Raw genomic sequence first — 20,340 nt, forward strand, 5'->3', positions numbered from 1 at the left:
TTTGGTTGGATATATAAAAAATAAACTATAAAGATTTTTCTGTTCTTTTGGAACCGTGACTTTTTATTAACTTTTGTTTTTTTTTTTTTTTTTTTTTTTTTTTGCAGTAGAGTCTCATATAGCCCCAGCTGACGTGGAACTTGCTATGTAGACCATCCTCAGGTTGACCTCAATCTAACAGCAGTCCACCTGCTCCAACTGCAGAGTGCTGGGCCTAAAGGCATGCGCCCCCACACCCAGCTTGAACTTTTTAAAGCAGGCTTCAGGGTAAGGTACAGACAGTAGGTGCACCAGAATATATATAACAAGGCAATACAACACCCTAAGATAGCTTTTTAGAAAATTTTATTTCATTGCATATACATACACAATTATATAATTTTGTTTGGTAAAATTTTTACACTTTGGGTTCCAACAAATGTGAACTTAGAAGAGAAGCAAGATCCAGTACCTAGCTCCAGAAGGAGGCCTCCAGCAGAGGAGGGAGCAGTTTCTCCAGTTTCTTTCCTCTAGTGTTTTGTACATGAAAAATTTAATGTAACTTTTAAAAATTATTATAAATCTATTTCAGAACTTAGAGTATCATTCCCTAAATTAATACAGCAGTATCTTGATTGTAGAATTACACTTTAGTTTTCTTGGTTGTCATCCTGGGAATGAGCATACTAAATTAGTATAGCCAATTTTTATCTTCCATTGCCCTAAGTTAAAAACACTTTATTATAATAGTTCACAGTAAGACAAGTTTCAGTCATTTTCTACCATGAATGAAACAGGCAGACTCTTAAAAATGAGTCTTTTGGAATCCATTCAAGCCTTCAACATCATCCACACAGAGCAGCTGAATAGATTCAGAAATGCATGTTTTAACCTTGAGCCCACTAATTGCAGTATGCATATGAGTTAGATGTGTGTAACTCCAGGCAAGTGCTCAAAAGAGGCAGGTCCTATTTTTGGAAGGTATGGCTATATTTCACAGTGAGAATCAGCCAGTCGTACCATGTCCCATTGTTTATTTTAAGCCTTCTCCAAAAGGCCAGAGCCAGGGTCATAAGCCCACACTGAGAGCAGACTGTGTCCTGGCCTGCCCACTCCCACCTTTGGTATCTGTCTGGCAGAGGACATACCTGGAGATGATTTTGTGAAAAGTATAGCGGAAGTCTTGGTTCCGGTAGGCATACACAATGGGATTGACAACTGAATTGGCATGGGACAGGAGAATGGCCACATTCATTACCCACTTGGGTTTCTCCTTAGCCAGGTCTGGCTGGAAAAGAGTGACACAGTTGATGGCATGTACTGGTAGCCAACACAGAGCAAAAATGCCCACAATCATAGCCAGGGACTTGGCAGCATGGATCTCCCGCTGGAGAATAGTCCTCGAATGGTCCATCAGCTCTGTACGCTGAAGCTGCTTGCAGGCTACCATGAAGATTTTGATGTAGATCACCAGCATTATGAGCAATGGGGGCAGGACACACCCGAAGAAATTGAAATATACCATGTAGCTCATGGGAACCACATTCTCAAAGAGGCACTTCACAAGACAGCAGCTTTGATTCATAATTCCATCCCCAGGTTCTGTGCAGTTGGTGGCACTGTCTTTACTGTTCCAACCCAGGAATGGAGTCAGTCCAATGCCAAAGGCAAGGATCCAAAGGGCAGCAATGACACCTCTTGCTCGGATCCCAGTGACCAAACTTTTATACCTGTTCAAAAGAACATCTGTTAGTAGTCAGTTTACAGTATTGGTCAACCAGAGCCCTTTAGCTTCTGAACCTTGAGGGTTTACCCTCCAGTGCACCATGACCACCTCAACTAGAGACATGCAAGCATGTGTGAGCTGCTTTGCTCCAGCAAGCTCTTTTTTTTTTTTTTAATGCGTATGAGTGTTTTGCCTGCTTCAGACTCTGGGACGAAACATTTCTGGATATCTGAAAACCACTAGGGAACAAAATGTTTTTTCTATAGAGAACTGCCAACAGCAGAAAAAAAAAAAAATATTGCTAACTGGTCCATGATTTGTTACATGTGTTTTCCCTTAACTAAATGACAACAACCTAAAGATGGACCATATCCTTTTGTGTTGGTATCCCCAGAACAGTGCCCAGCATGTAGTAGCTTAGTTTTTTTTTTCCTTTTTTGACAGGGTCTCCCTAGTAGTCCCAGTCTACCTGGAAGTCACTATGTGGACCAGGCTGGCCTCAGTCTCACAGAGATCCACCTGCCTCTGCCTCCCGAGGGCTGAGATTAATAGGCGCATGTCACCACACCCAGCATACAGGTCCTTAATAATGGCCATTATGAATAATTTCTCATTTCTTTCCTGTTACCCAGCTGCTCTGAAGCAATACTGTTTACTAGGAATACTTGATGCTGTGTCCTGGCCAGGCAGGAGAACAATACAGTTTGCCGAGGAAACTGTTTCACCTGCAGTGATCTCTTAATCTTTGCTGCTTCCTGGAAGGTCTCCTCCCAGCAATGGGCAGGTCAGTTGAGGGGTCAGCTTGAACCACTGGGCTCAGCTGCTCACTAAATTTTTCTTGGCCAGTGATGAAACCTTTTTAAAAATGTTATTCCTTGCCATTGCCTCAGCAGAGATGTCAATGGCACAGTTAGTCTCTGTGGGATAACAAAAAGCTTCCCGGAACTCAGAATTCTGTCCACAAGACAGCCTGCTCTATGGCCCTGCCCTTCAGAGGACTAAACTGTATTGAGTACAGCTGACTACAGGTCAGCCTTGGTGAACAGAGTCTGTTTGGGATAAGCAATTCATAGCACTTCTGTTGGATTCTGAGTTGGATAGTGAGATAGTTCTGGCCAATGAGACAACAAAGCAAGTTTGCTAGGAACCTCCAAGGAAGATTTTTAATTTTTAATTATTTTAATTTTTAGGTGTATGAGTGTTTTGCCTGTGTGTCTGTAAGTGCACCACATACATGCAATGCAATGCCTGCAGAGGCCAGAAGAAGGCATCAGATCCCCTCAAACTGAAGTTATAGACTGCTGTTAGCCAACATGTGGGTGCTGGGAACCAAACCCGCATCCTCTGCAAGAGCTGCCATTAACCACTGAGTCATCTCTCCAGCCCCTGATTTTTATTCATTTTTGGTTTTGAGGGTTTTACTACATATCCCTGGCTGGCCTGGAATTTCCTATGTTGACCAGGCTAGCCTTTAATTCAGAGAGATCTACCCGCCTTCTGCTGAGATTAAAGGTGTGTGCCACCATATCCAGGTATGCCATGTATTTTTGTTTTGTTTTGTTTTTGTTTTTGTTTTTTTTTTGTCTTTTTGAGACAGGGTTTCCCTGTAGCCCCAGCTGGCCTGGAATTCGCTATGTAGACTACGCTGGCCTATGCCATGGTTTTTTATTTTACTTTTAAAAAAAGCAAGCTGGGTGTAGTGGCACATGCCTTTAATCCCAGCACTTGGGAGGTAGAGGCAGGCAGATCTCTGTGAGTTCAAGGCCAGCCTGGTCTACATAGTTCCAGGACAGCTGGGGCTACAAGGAAACCCTGCCTCAAAAACACCAAACAAAACCACCATTCGGGAGGCAGAGGCAGACAGCTCTCTCAGTGACTTCCAGACTGCAGACTAGGCTGGTCTATATAGTAAGTTCCAGGCCAGCCAGAGTTAAAGCCTGCAAGATTGCTCAGAGGGTAAAAACCAAGTTCAATATCCAGGACCCACATGGTGGAAGGAGAAAACTGATTCCTGCAGGTCTGACCTCCATACTCACACCATGGCATGTGTGCACTCACAAATAAGTAAACGTTTTTAAAAGAAGAACTGGCTGTAGTGGTGCACCCCTTTAATCCTAACACTTGGGAGGCAGAGACAGGCAGAGCTCTGTGCTATCTAGGCCAGCCTGGTCTCCATAGTGAGTTCCAGGCCAGCTATGGCTACAGGGAGACCCTGTCTCAAACCTACCTCCACCCCCAGCAAAAAAAAAAAAAAAAAAAAAAAAAAAGCAGTGTTAGATATGGAATGCCCTGTTCATGAGGGCAGCTTCCCATAGAATTCAAAACGAATAAAAACCAGGGACTGGAGAGATGACTCAGTGGTTGATGCAACTCTTACAAAGGATGTGGGTTCGGTTCCCAGCACCCACATTGGAACATCTCAGAACTCCTGGATCCTGAACATATGAGTAACTTCCATGCTAGATTGTCTTGGATAAGTAAAACAACCAAGTCCATCAGGGAAGGAGCTGGTTATAGCTTGGCTCTGTAAACTCCAATTACCACAACTCTTCCACTGCTCATTACTTCACTGAATGAATTTTCCTTTGTTCTGTGCATTCTGCTAGACACCTGAAACCTAATTCCTGCCCTCATCAAACAAGCTAACGGAAGAGACAGAAATAAACAAGTAAACACACAGATAATGTCCTTATGATTGAGATAGGTTCAGCTCTACCAAAATGAATAAAATGGAATAGTATAATACAAACAAGGAAAGCTCCAGTATAGGGTGTCATAGTGGGCTTCTCAATCAAAAGCTATTGATGAGCAGGAGTAAAAACCTCAACAGTGAGAAGATGCTAGGCAAAACACACTTTTAGACTTTCAAACAGGTAAGGTAATTACTTTCTTCAAGAAGCAAAAGCAAATGAAAGATAAGGCAGGCAACAGTTCACAGGCCATGGGGAGTCACAGAAACCTTAACAAGCCAAAGGAATGGCACTGGTTTATGGTGCAGAAAGTCACCTGGCCACAGTGTGGAGAGCTGAATTTTAGGGGAACAAGAGGAGAACAGAGAGGTAGCCTAGGAAACTATTCCAGTAGTGGATTCAAGAAAAGATGCTCACTGGGACCAGGATTTGAGCCAGGATGATGCAATGGATACCAGGAACAGAATCAACAGGCTTTGAGGATGGATTTGATGCAGAATGATGGAGAGTCAAGGAAGATGCGTAACTCCTAAGGGGTTTTCCCCCATATACTAACATTTACTGAAAGAGGAGTAAGAAAAAGAAAAAGGCTGGGTGCAGGAAGATTAAGGTCAAGGGAAGAATGGTGGTTAGTTACTTGATGAAGATGATCCTAAGATACAGGAAAAAAATATGGGGTGTTGGCCGTGGTGGCATATACCTGTAATCCTAACACAGGAGATGGGGGCAGGAGGATCAGGAGTTCAAGGCCATGATCAGTTGCATAACAAGTTCAGGGCTAGAGTGAGGTATATGAGGCTATTTCCATCTCCCCAAAATAAAAGAGGTTACTAAGGAGGAGGAGATTCAAAGATATAGGGTGCAGAGCCTGTGAGAAGGTACACTGCCTCAGCTGTGACAGAAGAAAAGAGAACAAGGCTAGTACAGGGAGAAAAAAGGTTGGATAGTGGCATGATAGGGGCAGCATCTCCTCTGAGAACTGTTGTTATATCACAAAGCACAGAGAAGGTCATCAACTAAGGAAGGGATGGGGAGGCTAGGACACGAGGAGTTGTCATCTTGGAGAGAGGAGGGGAGTTTGCCAGGAAAACAGGTGGCCTTTGAGATCTTAATGGTGGTGCCACTTTGTGGTTGACAAGGTACAGGCTGGGACTACAGGAGTGGAATGAGGAAGAGGGAGAGGAATACTGAGGAAGTGAAAGGACAGACAGGTACTAGAGGTGGGTGGTAAGTTCACCAGGAATAATGACAGCTGTGCAGGAATGGAAACGACTAGGAAGCCAGAGTATGTCAGCAGAGAGAGAGAGTGAGTGGTATGTCTAGACAGTGGAAACTTACAAAGGGATGTCTTTCTATAGAAGCTAGGGTCTTCTATAGAGGTGGGGAGAGAAGAGGGCAGACCTGATCTGTAGCCCAATCCCTGCCTAGGTCTTGGGGCAGGCAGCAGTAAGGGATGTAGCATCCCTGGGGGTTGAGGCTGAATGGAGGCTAGATGCTGGAAGGGGCACTGTAAGAAGAGGTGGAGGACCAAGGCTTTGGTGATGCTTAGAAAGTACAGAGTAGGAAGGAGAGATGAGCCCATCTAGCAAGGTGTGCAGGGCATTGTAGGTTTAAAGTCAGTTATTTTCTGAGGATTTGAAATACTTAGCTAAAGATGAAATACATCATCTTTAATACACAATGACACTTTAAAGGAAAAAGGTAAAAAGATGGGTTCATCACCACTTTCTCCATCTAAATTCCCCCTAGCTGGCAGACAGTGCTCCACACTATCAGCTTTTGAACCACCTAACCAGAGGCCAAGTTTTGGAGACAAGTACCTGGACACACTGCTTCCCAGATGAACCATCAGTAGCAAGGAGCCACCAGTACCTGAGCCTTTCCCCTGGGTCACACTGCCCTGTAACATATATCTCACTAAACCATGGTTCTTGGGGTGGAACTGCCAGTCTCGGGATATACCTGTGGAAAACAGGGTTCAGAGATCAAATGCTTTGCCCACTAAATCACAGAAACCCAAAGCCAATCTAATTCACTCCAATGTTGCCCAAAGTGGTTATTTTCCCGCTAAGGGCCCGCCAGCTCTTCAGCATTCATCTCACAAATGCCAGCTCCCCTTCTGCCTGTCACCCAGCCCCAAGTCAGCTACTTCAGCTTCTTCCCTCAACTGCCTGCCAAGTCTAGAAGCCCTGACTCTGCAAGCAGCACAAGGGAATCAGGACTTGAGGGAAGTGGCTCTATTACAGCCTCAGGAAAGAACTGCAGGCTTTTCGCTTAGCTGGAAGACAACCAACTCCATGACAGCAAGCAGTTGGCCTCCACCAACATGCAGGGAGGGAGATGCTGGAGACAAGAGGACAGGTGTCCCTATACTGGCAGGACACCGAAATCTAACATCTGAAGGCTCTGGTGTGTTCACACTTTCTCTGAATGCCTGCCACCTTCTCAAGTCCCCATCCTTGGCAACAGAATCCACACCTTGCTCCCTGTACACGAATGGCTCTCAGAACATCCTCGGGCCTGCTTATATGTGTTCATCTTCCCAAAATATTCCTGAAAGGTCACATCCTCCTGTTCCCTAGCCCTGTACCAGTCACTGTTCTGCTCATGAGGACACTAACTAAGCGTAGCAGTGAGGCCAGGATGACTGCCCCAAGTATAGGACAATAAATGACAGACAATGAAAAGTAAAAGTGCAGCAAACAGGCAGCTTTGTTCCAGTCAAGGCAGAACAAGCCCAGCCTTTGTAGCCTACATTAAGAGGTGTCCTGGGAAAGCCCATGCTCTGGGAAATGGTTGTGGCCCTCAACTATGTCTGGAGCTATATCGAGTTCTTCCTTATAAGACGCTCATTAGCTAAGGAGATTGGTAGAAAACCAGTCACACTAAAGAACCAACAAAAGAGCACTGTGAATACCAATTACACAATGAAGGGGGCATGGGGACCAGCCAAGGGCTACATAACAACTGCTCAAACCTGGCCACTTCCCAGCTCAGGACACTCCCAGTTCAGAGCTCCCCCACACCTCCTACTCCCTACACACACACACACACACACACACACACAGAGGGGGGGGGGGGAGAAAACCTCATGTTCTCTAAATCTACAAACAAGACTTTGGTGGAAAATGGGGTTAGAGAGACCATTCAAACCTACGTATTCTGTAGCTAGAGCCATCACAAAACCACTGGGGGCCATAGCACAGTTCAGCAGCTCTAGTAGCTGCCACAGTGCATATTAAAAATACACCAAAAAAGCTGCATGGAGATCCTCACCAAACTTCGACTACAGCAAGAACAATGTGCTCTGGCAATAAAAAATGAAGAGTTCTGGGTCAGGACTGTAGCTGAGCTAGGCACAGAAGCAATGCAACCCACTGGCCAAGATGCCAGCAGGCTTGGGTACAGCTTTCTGAGGAAGGGGTGCCAGACATAAGTCCTGCTTCCATTCTCATGGGCCCCTGCTGATGGCAGTCAAACAGGGTTTTCTCCTTTCCTGCTGAAGAGTAATTCTCCACTGTCTCACCTGCTTTGCCCAGACAACATTGTATACAGAAGCAAAGCAAACATCCTTCTCCCCTTTACCTGTCACATATGAACTAACTCAGAGAAAAGAAATTTACACAGACTGAACTCTCTGGCACCCCTTTATTGCCCAGATCAACTGCTCCTGGGTGCCCACATGTAATACAGACTCTATCCTCCCAGCTGAACAACAAAATCCTCATACCTTGCTTACTGTTCTATCCAAGGCACCTAACACTGCACCTGGAGCAAATGCCGAAAGAAAGCCTGTGCATATACAAAGGGACCAGAACCCTACCCTCTTGGTCACCTAAAGCATTACAGGCACGGCCTGGGGTCTTCAATTGAGGTCAGAGGTCAGCTTACCATATTGCTTCAGAGTGACTCATTATTTCCGAAACCACAGACTGCTGTCATGTGGACTGGGTGTGGGGGGAACTGTATGTAGATATGCGTTGAGATACATTGCACACACAGACAACACATACATACTACAATCAAAAGCTCCATTGCTAATTTCTGAAAATGCTGAAGTGAGGAGACAGCCTTCTGTACCATCACGACCAGTCCCTAGCAAATCTCCCTGTCAGTGTCTGGGAAGCCACTCTCAACCTCCTGTACCTCCTCCAGTTTCTCCCATTTACCTCTGAGGACACTCCACATGATTCTGATCTACTGACAACAAGGTCATCCATCCACAGCATAGCTAACCACTCCTAACACACATGCACGTGTGTTCATACAAACATGTTCACACACAACTGAAACTGTCACAAGGCAGTGACTGGACAAAGTACTGGGGGTAATGAGAGACATCAGACATGAGCTCTGCTCCCTACAAAGACAGTAAGGCATAACAAGCTACACATAGAAAAGAAAACAGCGGTAAGCATGCAGTGAGGTACAAAGGAACCCTGGGGACCTCACAAGGAGAGGGTCATTTTAAGGGTCACAGTGAGAATAAGGGAGAATCAGCAGGAAAAGAGCCAGAATAACATTCCAGGCAGGGGAAGCATGTGCAGAGGCCTCAGCACATTGCATTCCAAGAGGTGAGGGGGCCTGTGAAGTCAGGGCAGACACCTTGGGAAAGAGGACACACGGGGGTGGGGGTGGACACAGGCCCCAGGGCAGTAGTGAACATGGCAAAGAAGAAATTTGCAGCTTTCCCTTCTGAAACACTGGAGCACTTGGCCAACTGGAAGGCAAAGCACATTTTCATTTAGAAAGATGGCTGCCCCATGAAGAACGCTCAAAAAGTGAGTGTAGATGTGCCAAGCTGGGGGGAGATGTACCCTGGAGTAGGGTGGATGTAGGGGTACCAAGGGAGGAAGAGGTGCAGACAGGTGCAGTGGGCCGGATCTGGCTCCATAGCAGCTTTCTGCAAACCTCCCCAGTTCACCAACGGTGTTAAATCCACAGTGGGAAGGGCAGTGGCCATACACAGAAAACTGCCTGGGGAAGTTGGTGGTTTATGGGGCTTGGAGCCACATAGGCAGTAAAGCAAAGAAGGGGCACCGAGAGATAAGAGGGAGGGCTGTAGTATAAGGGTTCCTAGTGAGAATGAGGCGTGCTGGGCACCAACACAGCAAGAGGAGCTGAACCCAAATAGGCAAGGAATGGCCAGCTCCAACCTCTCTATAATTTACCACCAATGACAGACACCTCCCAGCCTTCAGGTTCAACCTAGGCCTGACACACACCTAGGCCACAAGTTCTCAAACACTGCCCTACCACCCCATAATTTTCTAGATGCTCAGAAACCTGGGAGTGACCCTGGACTTGTTCCTTTCACCAGGACTAACATTTACCCAAGTTTCCAAGACCTCTCCAACCTCTCAACATGTGTCTGTTAGATTTGTAACCAGTCCTAGAGGACCAGTGACAGAGCTTACACCCACATTCCTACTCAGCCTGCCACAAACCAGTCACCATGCTAGGCCTGGCCCACTGACTGGATCCCAGCCCACCTGGCTCTCAGGCTCATTACTATCCAGGTCTCTTGGTTGGGGATATCGCTTTACCTGGGGCCTCTCTATTCCACACTGTCAGACCCCTGAGCTAACTAACATCAGACATCAGCCTTCCCTGCAGGGGCAAATGTTCAGATGTCACATATCTCATATCTCTGGACTCTGCTCCCATCCCCATGGCCTCTGCCCTGGTCACACTTCCTTCCTTGCCTGGATGACACCTGGCTTCCCTGTGTAACCACATCCTTTTCAGTCCACCCAGCTGTCCACCAGAACAGTTTTAAAATGCAAATCTATCATAACTAAACTCCTGATTAAAATTTGATACTATGAAGCTGGAAAAATGACTCAGCAGTTAAGAGCCCTGGCTGCTCTTCTGGTGAACCCAGGTTCAGTTCCCAGCACCCACATGGCAGTTAACAACCATTGTAATTCCAGTTCCAGAGGATCCAGTGCCCTCCCCTGGCTTCCATGCTTTGAACAACATGGGTGCACTTACATACATACAGGCAAGACACTCATACATGAAAAATGAAATTAAGAAAATAAGTTCTACGCTACAGCCAGGCATGGTGGCACATATCTGTAATCCCATCTCTCAGAAGGTATAGACAGGAGGATTAGAAGTACAAGGTCATCCTTGGCTACATAGTGAGTTCAAGAACAGCCTGGGCTACAGGACACTCTATCTCTAGTTTTCTTCTTTTTTATTTATTTTTACTTTATTTGTATGAGTGTTTTGCCTCATACACATAAAATACACATAAAATAAAAATAAATAAAATTTTAAAAAATTTCAATGAAATAATAAAGATGTACAAAAATAAATTGATAATGGAAGTGGTAGGTATCAAAAAACTAAGAGACTTTGATGAGTTTTTACAACACAAGGCAGATAGGATCATCTGCCATGGGGTCCTAAATTAGACACACAAATGGCTGGGGTGAGAGGCTCCAGTCAAACACAGCAGGGATTGGAAAGCAATCTAGAAGAACAAAAGTCAGGAAACGAATGAAACAGCCTGGACTGCCTGTACCCCAAAGGTACTATGGCCTTTGCCTCTTCATTCTCTCCCTATCCCAAGTTGAAGCTTGAGGCCCAGCTGATGGAGGATGGGGTGGGAAAGTTTTGATTCTGTCTACTCTGCCATGTGAAGGCATCTGAACCTTTCTAAAAGTCATTCAAACCAGACATGTTGGCATATGTGTATAATCCTAGCACTTGATAGGTAGAGACAGGAGGATCAGGGGTTCAAGGCCAGCCTAGGCTACATGAGTGATCCTGTCTCAAAAACCAAACAAGAAGCTAATCCAAAAATTTTAACTTTATGGGACCATGAGATGGCTCAGCAGGTAAAGGTATTTGCCATCAAGCCTAGAGACCTGAGTTCGAGCCCCGGGATCCACATCATAGGAGAGAATTGATTCCTGCAAGTTGTCTACTGACCTCCATATGCATACCATGGCATGCATGTGCCCACATACAGACAAATAAATAGGTAGAAAGGTAGGTAGGTAGATAGATGATAGATAGATAGATAGATAGATAGATAGATAGATGATGATAGATGATAGATTGATAGATAGATAGATAGATAGATGATAGATAGATTGATTGATTGATTGATTGATAGATAGATAGATAGATAGATAGATGTAAAAAAGATGGTGGCACAAAATTGTGTCAACCTGGGGACCAATGGGAAGAGGTACAGCACACCGTGGGTCTGGGAAGCCTGCCCCAGCAGAGATGCTCTCTCTCTTGTACTCTTCAAATGTTTACTAGTGTGCCCCCACCACACACACACACACACACACACACACACACACACACACACACTACCTAGCTCCTTCAGGGACTCACCAGTACCTCTAAGACAAAATCCAAGCCCCCTGGGAAACTTCCAGGCCCTCCTTGACCTGCCTGCCCACCCCCTGCACTCTGCCCCTCACAACCAGCCCCACAGCCTGTGCATATACACACATCCAGGCACTCCTGTCCTCTGCTGCTTTGTATAGGCTCCACACACAGCCCACACACACAGTCTGACATTCTTACCTCCCACGCAGCCCCACCACATGCCTCAAGCATGAACCTTCTAGAAAAAGCATTCAGGCAAACTGAGTCAAAGCCTACTGGACCTGAGTCTGTTCTCAATTTTAATTCTGTCTGAGAGGGTGTACTTGCCATTTGCCATTCAGCTCCTGCTGCCACTGACAATGTCTCCAGCCTGTTGACCTCAGACACCAAGAGTGGATCATGGCAACACCTTCAAGGGAGAATAACCACACTCAAATGACCCCCTGAAGGCCAGTGATGAGGTGGAAACAGTAGGAGAGGCTGGGCCGCAGATTGGCCAATGGAAGAAAGAGGCATGGGTTAAGATCCCTCAGTCGTTGCAGCTGCCACTCAAATTCTTAGAGTGGCATGCACATGACCCCTACACAACTACCTCTTCCCTCCCTCAGTCAAATCACTCCGCTGTTGACTTTTTCTCTGTCCCACATACTTACAAGGCCCACATGGCAGTCTGCTGGTGCCCTACCACTGTATCAGAGCACTCATTAAGGGGTGCTCTTACAGGACCCCAATGTTTGGGGGTTTTTCCTCAGCAGTTGTTTGCATGCCATTGGGGGCTCCTAAGAAGACAGGCTCATCCAGCCTGGCATCCTGTGTGATCTCAGGCTAAACAATTCTCTGAGCCTCATCTTTGAAGTGCCTGCCCCCACAGACTTCTTGAGATTAGCTGAGAGGAGGTTTATAAGGTACATGTCCACAGGAAAGGCAGGGGCTGCTGTTCACAAACAGAAAACTAACATGCAAGACAACTGAGGACATGTTTCACACTTCTCTCAGCAGGGCACACCCATGTTGCCATCACAGGCTGGTTAGAGAGAAGAGATACTGAGAGTGAAGCTGCTAGTGCCTGGCGGGGAGGACCTGGGAGGCTGCAGAGCCCGTGCACATGCTCACCATGCACATGGACTGTCTGCCTTGGAGCTCATTCTCCAGATGACAGCACCCATGCTTTTCAGAACCAGGTTCTGCTTGTCTAAGGTACAAAACCAGGCACCAATTCCTGGCAAGGCTGCACCTGGGCAGAGTCCCTCCAGGCAACAGAGTGGCTACAGGTTGTGATACTCCACAGGCAGCTCCAGGCCTCAGTTCCAGGGGAGAGCCCATGCTGGCCAGAGGGACCTGCCTCCGCCCATCTCTCAGGGAACCTTTAAGCAGGGGAATGCTTGCCATCTCCACTTCTATCTGCCCATGCACTCCTGATGACTGGCCAGTTAGATCAGGCCTGACACCTCTTCACCCCTAGGACAGGACTCTTAAGTACTCTTCTGTGTGTATAATTCAGTTCCAACTTGGTTCTAAGATAGGCTTGGGAGTCTCTGCCCACCCCACACACCCAGGTACAAGCCACCTGCTGCCTGCCACCTTGGCCAGGCTGGAGATCCTATCAGTAACAGAAGCAGGCTTGGACAAGAACAGACTGTGACACTTAAATGTTAGATTTAAGGTTGTTGCTCCAGGTCTGGAGATGGAGCTGAGACCACTGTGTGCAAATAACAGAGGATAAATGACAAGAAAGCAATTCCTGGCCCTGGGTAGCTCTAGGCCTGCCCTGAGAGCAGGAGCCAGGACCTGCAGGCCACACCCCAGAATCTGTAGCTATATGCCCTCAGCCTAGCCCTCTGGCTCATGGTACCTGCTGCTTGCCTAGCTGTCCAGGGCACCCCTGGGCCCTGTGCCACCCTGTCCTCTTCCAGGCCTATGAGAATCTTCTCACAAGCATGGTTTCCTTCATTCCTTCATTAAAGCTTATTAAACCAACCAGGTGAGGTAGGGTACACCTGTAGTCCCTTCTACCTAGGCTTGAGCCCAGAGGCTCCAGACCAGACCGATATAGTGAAACTCCATCTCAAAACAAGCACACAAATGGACTAGCTTTTCGTCTAACCACAGGTCTCTGACCCTTACTATAGAGCTGCTATCTTGGACCCTTGCTTCTCCAGCCTTTTTTCCACACTTCTCAGAACACCTATCCCTATCTCCCAGACAGGACATGTGAGCACAAAGAAAAGGCCTCAGTATGCAGAGAGCAGGGAGGACGACAGAGTCAGGGTCAGGGTCAGGGTCAGGGTCCAGTGACAGGAAAGACAAATATGTCTCCTTCCGGTTTGTTGATCAGCTAGCTAAACATCCCTTAAAAATACCCTCCAGCTCCTCTGAAAATGCAGCCATATCAGCCCTACCAGAGAGTCAACCATTGTGGAAAGGTAAACTGAGTCCCTGAGCAAGGCAGGGCAGGCCCCCAGACAGAGTGAGTCACATAGCTCCTGCCTCCTCTCCAGCTCAGCTTTGGCTAGGCTAGGGAGGAGGAAGTGCTCCTACAGGAACCAACCAGAACCAGCCAGAAGATGACGAGAGAGCCAGGGGCAGCTGTGGGCCAACATGGCTCACTCCCCCACCCCGCCCCCAGCTTATACCCCAGCTCTGCTGTGCACATCTACCATAGCCCACTTCTGAAGGCTCCCCTGGACGGACTGAACAGAAGGCAGGAACTGTCCCTTCTGTCTGTGGACTGAACCAAAGTAAAGCCTCTTCTGTCTGTGGATACCCCTCACTCTAAGGACAAAGAGCTGTGCCTGGTGTAAGCAGTCAGCCCTCTTTTTCAGATGAGCCCCGTGGTATCATTTTTATGCCTAGCAACACCTCTAGACTCCATTTTCCTATTGCATCATCTTCCCTTAATGATAGTGAACACCAGGCTAGGACATGATGGCTAGGGGCCCTTCGGAGACATGGCACTATCTGACACCATCTAAGCCAATGGAGTCAAGTCCCAGAGTTTGTTTTTGCCCAAGTAAGAAGCTTGCCTAAGCCTTGAGCACTCACACCCTGGGCCTTACCTCCCTTCTGCTCAGTTTCCTTAGGAGAGACGCATCCTCCTAAACAGGATGCTTTTTTTTTTGCTTTTTTTTTTTTCCACATAGGGTCTCCCACTGTAACTCAGGCTGGCCTAGAACTGGAATTCACTGTGTAGCCCAGGCTGGCCTCAAACTCACGGCAATCTTGCTGCCTCTGCCTTCTGAGTGCTGAGATTATGGGCATGAGCCACCACCCACAGGGCACTTTGGACTTGATGCCCGGCTGCAGCTCCATGGCCCCAAGGAGGGTCTCAACCAAGTTAGAGCTTGGGGTAACTCAGCTCCTAGCCCATGTTAATAAAGGGGAGCAGAGTTCTAAGCCCCCGACTCTTGGAGGGTTCACAAACTTTGGTGCAAGTAGCAGACCCTGGTTAGGTATTAACACTGGAATCCCACCTATGCCCCACCCCAGAGACTCTGATGTGGTAGAGCCCAACTGGGCCCTATAACCTGCACTTTCTGAGATAGGGTCTGAGTCTGTTGCCCAGGTTAACCTTGAACTCTTGGACTCAAGTGATCTCCCTGCCTCAGCCTCCTTGAGTAGTTTGCACTACAGGCATGTTGTCACAAAGTAATATGTATTTTAACCTGCTGCGGGAGAGGGATGCTGTCCTCTGAGCTGCTAAAACGGCTGAGGGCAGGAGGCCCACCCTGAGCACCAGCTCCTGGAAGGCTCAGGGAAGGGTGAGAACCCAGACATACATCCCAACCTACCACAATGTGAGCTGGTGTGGTCGACAGGTCAGACACCCATACTGGCCTGGGTGTGGAGTGGGGGACTGCTTGTGCATTCTTCCAGACCTCTGAGGACAGGCTGGGAGAGTGGGAATGGTCCACAGCTGATGATCCGGTCCATCCTCCTTCCCTCCCTTCACATACAACTGGCCCCTAGCACTTAGCAAATGCAAAGGAGAAGTAGAGAGACTATGATTCACATCTGTTTCCCCTTAAGACACACACACACCCATTTTCTTCAAGATCTGCCCAGCACAAACCAGGACAAGAACCAACAGATTTAAACATTTATGGAACTTCCTGCTCCAGTCATGTGGCACAAGAGATACTTGCAGCAGTCCCAGGTGAGCTGGGGTGTCTTTTGGACTGTGCCAGGGGCAAGCTCAATGGGCTTCCCCTAGATGGGCAACTCAGGCTGGGTCGTGTGACTGCTCCATGAAAATAAAATGCAAAAGCTCATCAACTACCCACTATGAGAACCAAGAGATAGGGAAAGGACCTACAAGAGACTAGGGGAAGAGAATGCTGTGAAGCCTTGAGCATCAGGAATCCCTGGGATCTCATCAGAAGTGCAAGGCCTCCTGGCCAGATGCCAACAGCAGCGGATGTGGAACAAAAGCACATCATGCTCCCAGCCTGGCCAAATGCCCCTTCCTGTTCCATCTGGAACCCAAGACAAAACCCACTGGGATCAGGCTCAACCTATCTGTCCATTACAAGGGCTTGTGGGAGCATTCTCCTCAATTCCCAAAACACATTCCCTTACAGACATTAGTTTACTGCAGTCAGGATCCTCTAGAGGTTCTTCTCCCAACACTGGTGCCACAGCTCTGGAAGACAGGTGGATGGCACTATGGGAACATGGTGCCAGCTTTGAGTTTGAGTCCTGGCCCTAACACTCATACTAGAACAAGACCCTTGGGTCCCTGGGCCACCAACCCTCATCCATAGGATGCAGGTGACAGTGCCTGTCCTCTGGACTTATTGCAAGGATTAAAGCATGTGCATTTAATATGAATTGCCTGGCACATACGTGGTGCTCAGAGTTTCTTCCCTTTGCTTCCTACCGGTATAACTTCGTTTCCTCCTCTCTGCTGCAAATCTAAAGAAATCCAAAGCTCACTTCAGAAATACTAAAGGCCCCAGGCACTAAAGACAAAATGAATATCAGCAAACCCTCAGCTTTGTATTTATCTGCTACATCTGAGGAGCAACTTCCCTGAATCCTACAGTTTTTCAGTGTGGAAAAAGGAAAATGTGGTATAAGTGGTTTAAGAGAATTCAGTGAGAAAGTGACCAGGCCAGTATCCAGTTTTCTGAAATCCCGGTAGCCCTCTTCAGGCTGCTGGGCGACGCGCGGTGCATAAACAAGGTTACAAAATGGCCTAGAGAGTCTAAGGCTGCTTCTCAGTATTTGGTGAACTAGTAAGCATCCTAACTCTTCAAAGTTTCTGGGGGTAATCAGAATCACCACTGAGCATGCAGGGACAAGTGTTCTAGCTCTCCGCAAAGTTAACCGGCACTTTTCCTTTGGATCTGCCTAGCTACCTCCTTCAAAGCAGGCACATTCGGAAGCGGAATCCTTAGCACTGTGTCCCTTCTGACAGTGCCAGCATCCAAAGTTGCCTTGCTCTTGCCAGAATGAAGCCTCTTCCCGCCCCTGCAAGCTAGGACCGCGCCTAGCAGCTGCGTGCTCCGCTCTGGGCAGCTCTCGGTGGAGGGCGCTGGGAAGGTGCATCTTTCAACGCGGAGCTGGAGAACCTCCCGCGTCCGAGTGTCCAGGAGCTCACGGGGTTCCTCGCCGTCCACGCACTTCCCAGAACCCCTAGAGGTGCCCCTATACAGATTCTCTAGCTGGGAGCGACCGGAGCATTCCGGATGCCTAAGGAACGCACACTCGCTGGAGTTCAATTCTGGTGCCCCTGGAGGATCTCGGCAATCAGCTGAGATGCACGTGTCGCGGGGGATGGCTGGCACCCCCACGCGAGAACTTTAGTCTCCAAGTGCCTCGTGTGCTCCTAATCTGGCCTGTCTGGGGTCCCCGAAGGAAGAAGCCTGGGCCTGGGGAGGGACCCTCTGCGAAGCTCTGACCCAGCCCGGGCTGGAAAGGCGCGCCTCACCTGAGCGGGACGCGGATGGCCAGATACCTGTCGACCGCCACCGCCAGGAGGCTGAAGATGGAGCTCTGTGTGAGGACCAGCACGAAGCAGGCGAGGAAGAGGCAGCTGTGGAAGTCCGTGCAGAAGCCCAGGCTGATGGTGATGGCGAAGGGGATGGCGAAGAGCCCCACAGCCACGTCGGCCGCCGCCAGCGACACCAGGAAGTAGTTAGTGGGCGTCTGCAGCGTGCTGGAGGTGCCCACCGCTGCGCACACCAGCAAGTTGCCCGCCACCGCCAGCGCGGCAATAACCAGCTCCAGAGCCACGTACAGCGCGTCCTGCGTCTCCAGCTGCATGGCCGGGCCAGCCGGGCCCGGGGCGTCGCCTACCGGGGCTGCGCCGGGCGCAGTAGAGTTGCAAGGGCGCCGCCAGGCATGGCCGCAGCACCCGGACCGCGCGTCCAGAGCCAGGTCTGCTGCGCCTCCCGGCCAGAGAGCTCGGAACAGGAGCCGGGGGCGGGGTCTGGGCGGGGCCAAGACCTCCACCGGCGCCCATTGGCCCCGCGCCCTCCCAGCCGGCCGCGACCCCGCCCTTTTTCTGAGGGTCCCAGCCGCGCTGCTCCCGGAGCTCCGCCCCGCGTTGGAGGGAAACTGGTTTCCCGGTTTTGCCTTGGCATGCGATGCATCCATCCAGCCTGGTTCTGCGGGTGTCCCCCCGGGAAGACACCGCGTAGCCACTCCACCGCCACCTCCCACGGGCCATGAGGTCCCAGCTTGTGCCGAGTCCTGCGCCCGGGCTTCGCGCGCCTTGGGCCAAGCTCCGCTGCGAACTCGAGGGGAGAGTGGAGGAACCGCACCCAAGCTTCCTGGAAGGCTCCCTCCCCGCACCCAAGCTGCCCGAGGTTCCCTCCCCGACCTCCTGCGCGTTCTGGATTGCCCCTCTCCACCCTCTGGTCGGGCCCCTTCATCTGGCGCTCTGCTCTCAACCCTGGGTCCGCCTGGCTCCACACCGGATCCTCTCCCAGCCCTACCGGTGGTCCCTGAGCGCAACAGTCGTCAGCTGGGGTTCCCAGCCGGCCCAGCCCGGATCCACAGCTCCAAACCCAGGGCCTCTCTCCATTCCTCCCGGAACCCGTGCCGCGTCCCCTCCAGACTCGGTTACTGCCTCCGCCGCCCTCACCCACCCTTGAAGGGTGCGGAGTGCCGCACCTCCAGGTGACCAGCCTCACCGCCATCCTTCCCTCCATCTGCCGGAAGCCCCCGGCTCCCTCCATCACCCCCATCCCTCCCTCCCTGCGGGTCCTGGCTGCTCCCTGGCTTATGGAATCTTCGATACCATTTTTCTAGCATATACCTGGCTGTGCCATTTGCCCACTGAAAGTCGCTGCCAGAAATTACTAGCCAGGATGGTTAAGGAGATTGTCTGGCAACAGGACAAGATGACTGAAAAATAGCGTTAAGCAAAACCAAACACGGGGTGACTACTCAACAATTTCTTTAGGTGGTAATGAAATTTTCTACGTGTGATGAGCTAGTCTGTAAATATACGTGAAAGAGAAAGAGCGAGAGCATTGAATTGCACGTTAAATGACTGGATTGTATGGTATATAAATCGCATCCCACTGTAAACCCCACACTGCCCACGGATATGGATGGCCGTTGTATACCAAGATTCTAACATGAACAAGAAAATCGCCAAGAAATCACAGTTCTAACTGCTGACGTTATTTTAGGGAATTTTTTTCCTCTTTATTTTCCATGTTTAAAAAAATAGCATTTTAAAAAATACTTTATATGTTTAATATAAAATATTGGCAAGTCCACACATCCCCATGCCCTGGGCATCTGAGTCTTGATAGTACCAGCTCACCTGCCAAGGCCCCACAGAACTTGTCACAGACTTCTGCCTCTTGACATAAACAGGCTGGGACCTCAGAGAGCATACAAGGGCTCTTGCTTGGAATGGGAAAGGGAGGAAAGAGAGGCATCTTGGAGTGGTAGCTTTTGCATGGTGGGCGAGGCATTCCAGTGGTCACTTTAGGGTAGGGAGCCATTCCAGGCAGAGGAGGGGTTCTGCTTAGGGACAGCCACACCCGGGATGCAGAGAATAGGAGGCCCAGATGGAGAAGGCTTTGCCCACCAGGAAATGAAGTGTTGTACACTAGAATGGAGTGCTGGGTAGTTCTGCCAGGGCCTTGGGCTCAGCTCAGCATTTTCTGTGCCTAGAATGTCCATCACCCTACAGAGCCCAGCCATCTTCAGGAGACTTCTCTTGAATCAGCTGAGTAGGAAGAGTTTCCTGTGCCCAGTCCCTCTCTGTATGGCAGTCTACTGGGTCCCATGTCATCAGTCATGGAGCTCCTCTGTCCTCTCTCCCCATCCCCATCTCTCCCCTACAGTGTCCCTTGACTCACCAACTACCCCACCTCTCCACAAGGTTTATTCAAAGTGAACTTTTTCTTTTATTTTATTTTTATGTGTATGAGTGTGTGGGGTCTCTCCCTGTCCTCCTGGGTCGTTGGCCACGGTTCCACAAGGACAAAGGGAGCAGAAGCAACGAACGGGGTCAGGATGGCCAGTGAGCACTGACGGAAGAAAGCCCTTCCGGGGAGGCAGGTTCAGCGATACAAACAGCTCCAGACTCAGTGAAACAGCTCCATTTATTCAGTGGGGGTCAGGGAA

At 49.1% G+C, this 20,340-nt stretch overlaps 1 protein-coding gene across 2 annotated transcripts; it reads right to left on the minus strand.

Moving 5' to 3' along the window:
- Positions 1-328: 328 nt before the first annotated feature.
- On the minus strand, positions 329-18,172 carry Adora2b (adenosine A2b receptor). 2 transcript variants are annotated; one of them, XM_029557743.1, is made up of 3 exons: positions 17,681-18,172; positions 15,540-15,719; positions 329-1,709 (listed from the first exon to the last, which is right to left on the minus strand). In XM_029557743.1, exons 1-3 carry the CDS (start codon positions 18,013-18,015, stop codon positions 1,049-1,051), a joined length of 1,176 nt encoding a protein of 391 aa, XP_029413603.1. In that variant the 5' UTR covers positions 18,016-18,172; the 3' UTR covers positions 329-1,048. The 2 variants fall into 2 exon arrangements, with proteins under 2 accessions (XP_029413603.1, XP_008823444.1); XM_008825222.3 differs by lacking the exon at positions 15,540-15,719 and having other exon boundaries at positions 17,681-18,170.
- Positions 18,173-20,340: the final 2,168 nt, after the last annotated feature.

The sequence above is a fragment of the Nannospalax galili genome, unplaced genomic scaffold (genome assembly GCF_000622305.1).
Source record: "Nannospalax galili isolate Female #2095 unplaced genomic scaffold, S.galili_v1.0 scaffold530, whole genome shotgun sequence".
Taxonomy (NCBI): Eukaryota; Metazoa; Chordata; class Mammalia; order Rodentia; family Spalacidae; genus Nannospalax; species Nannospalax galili.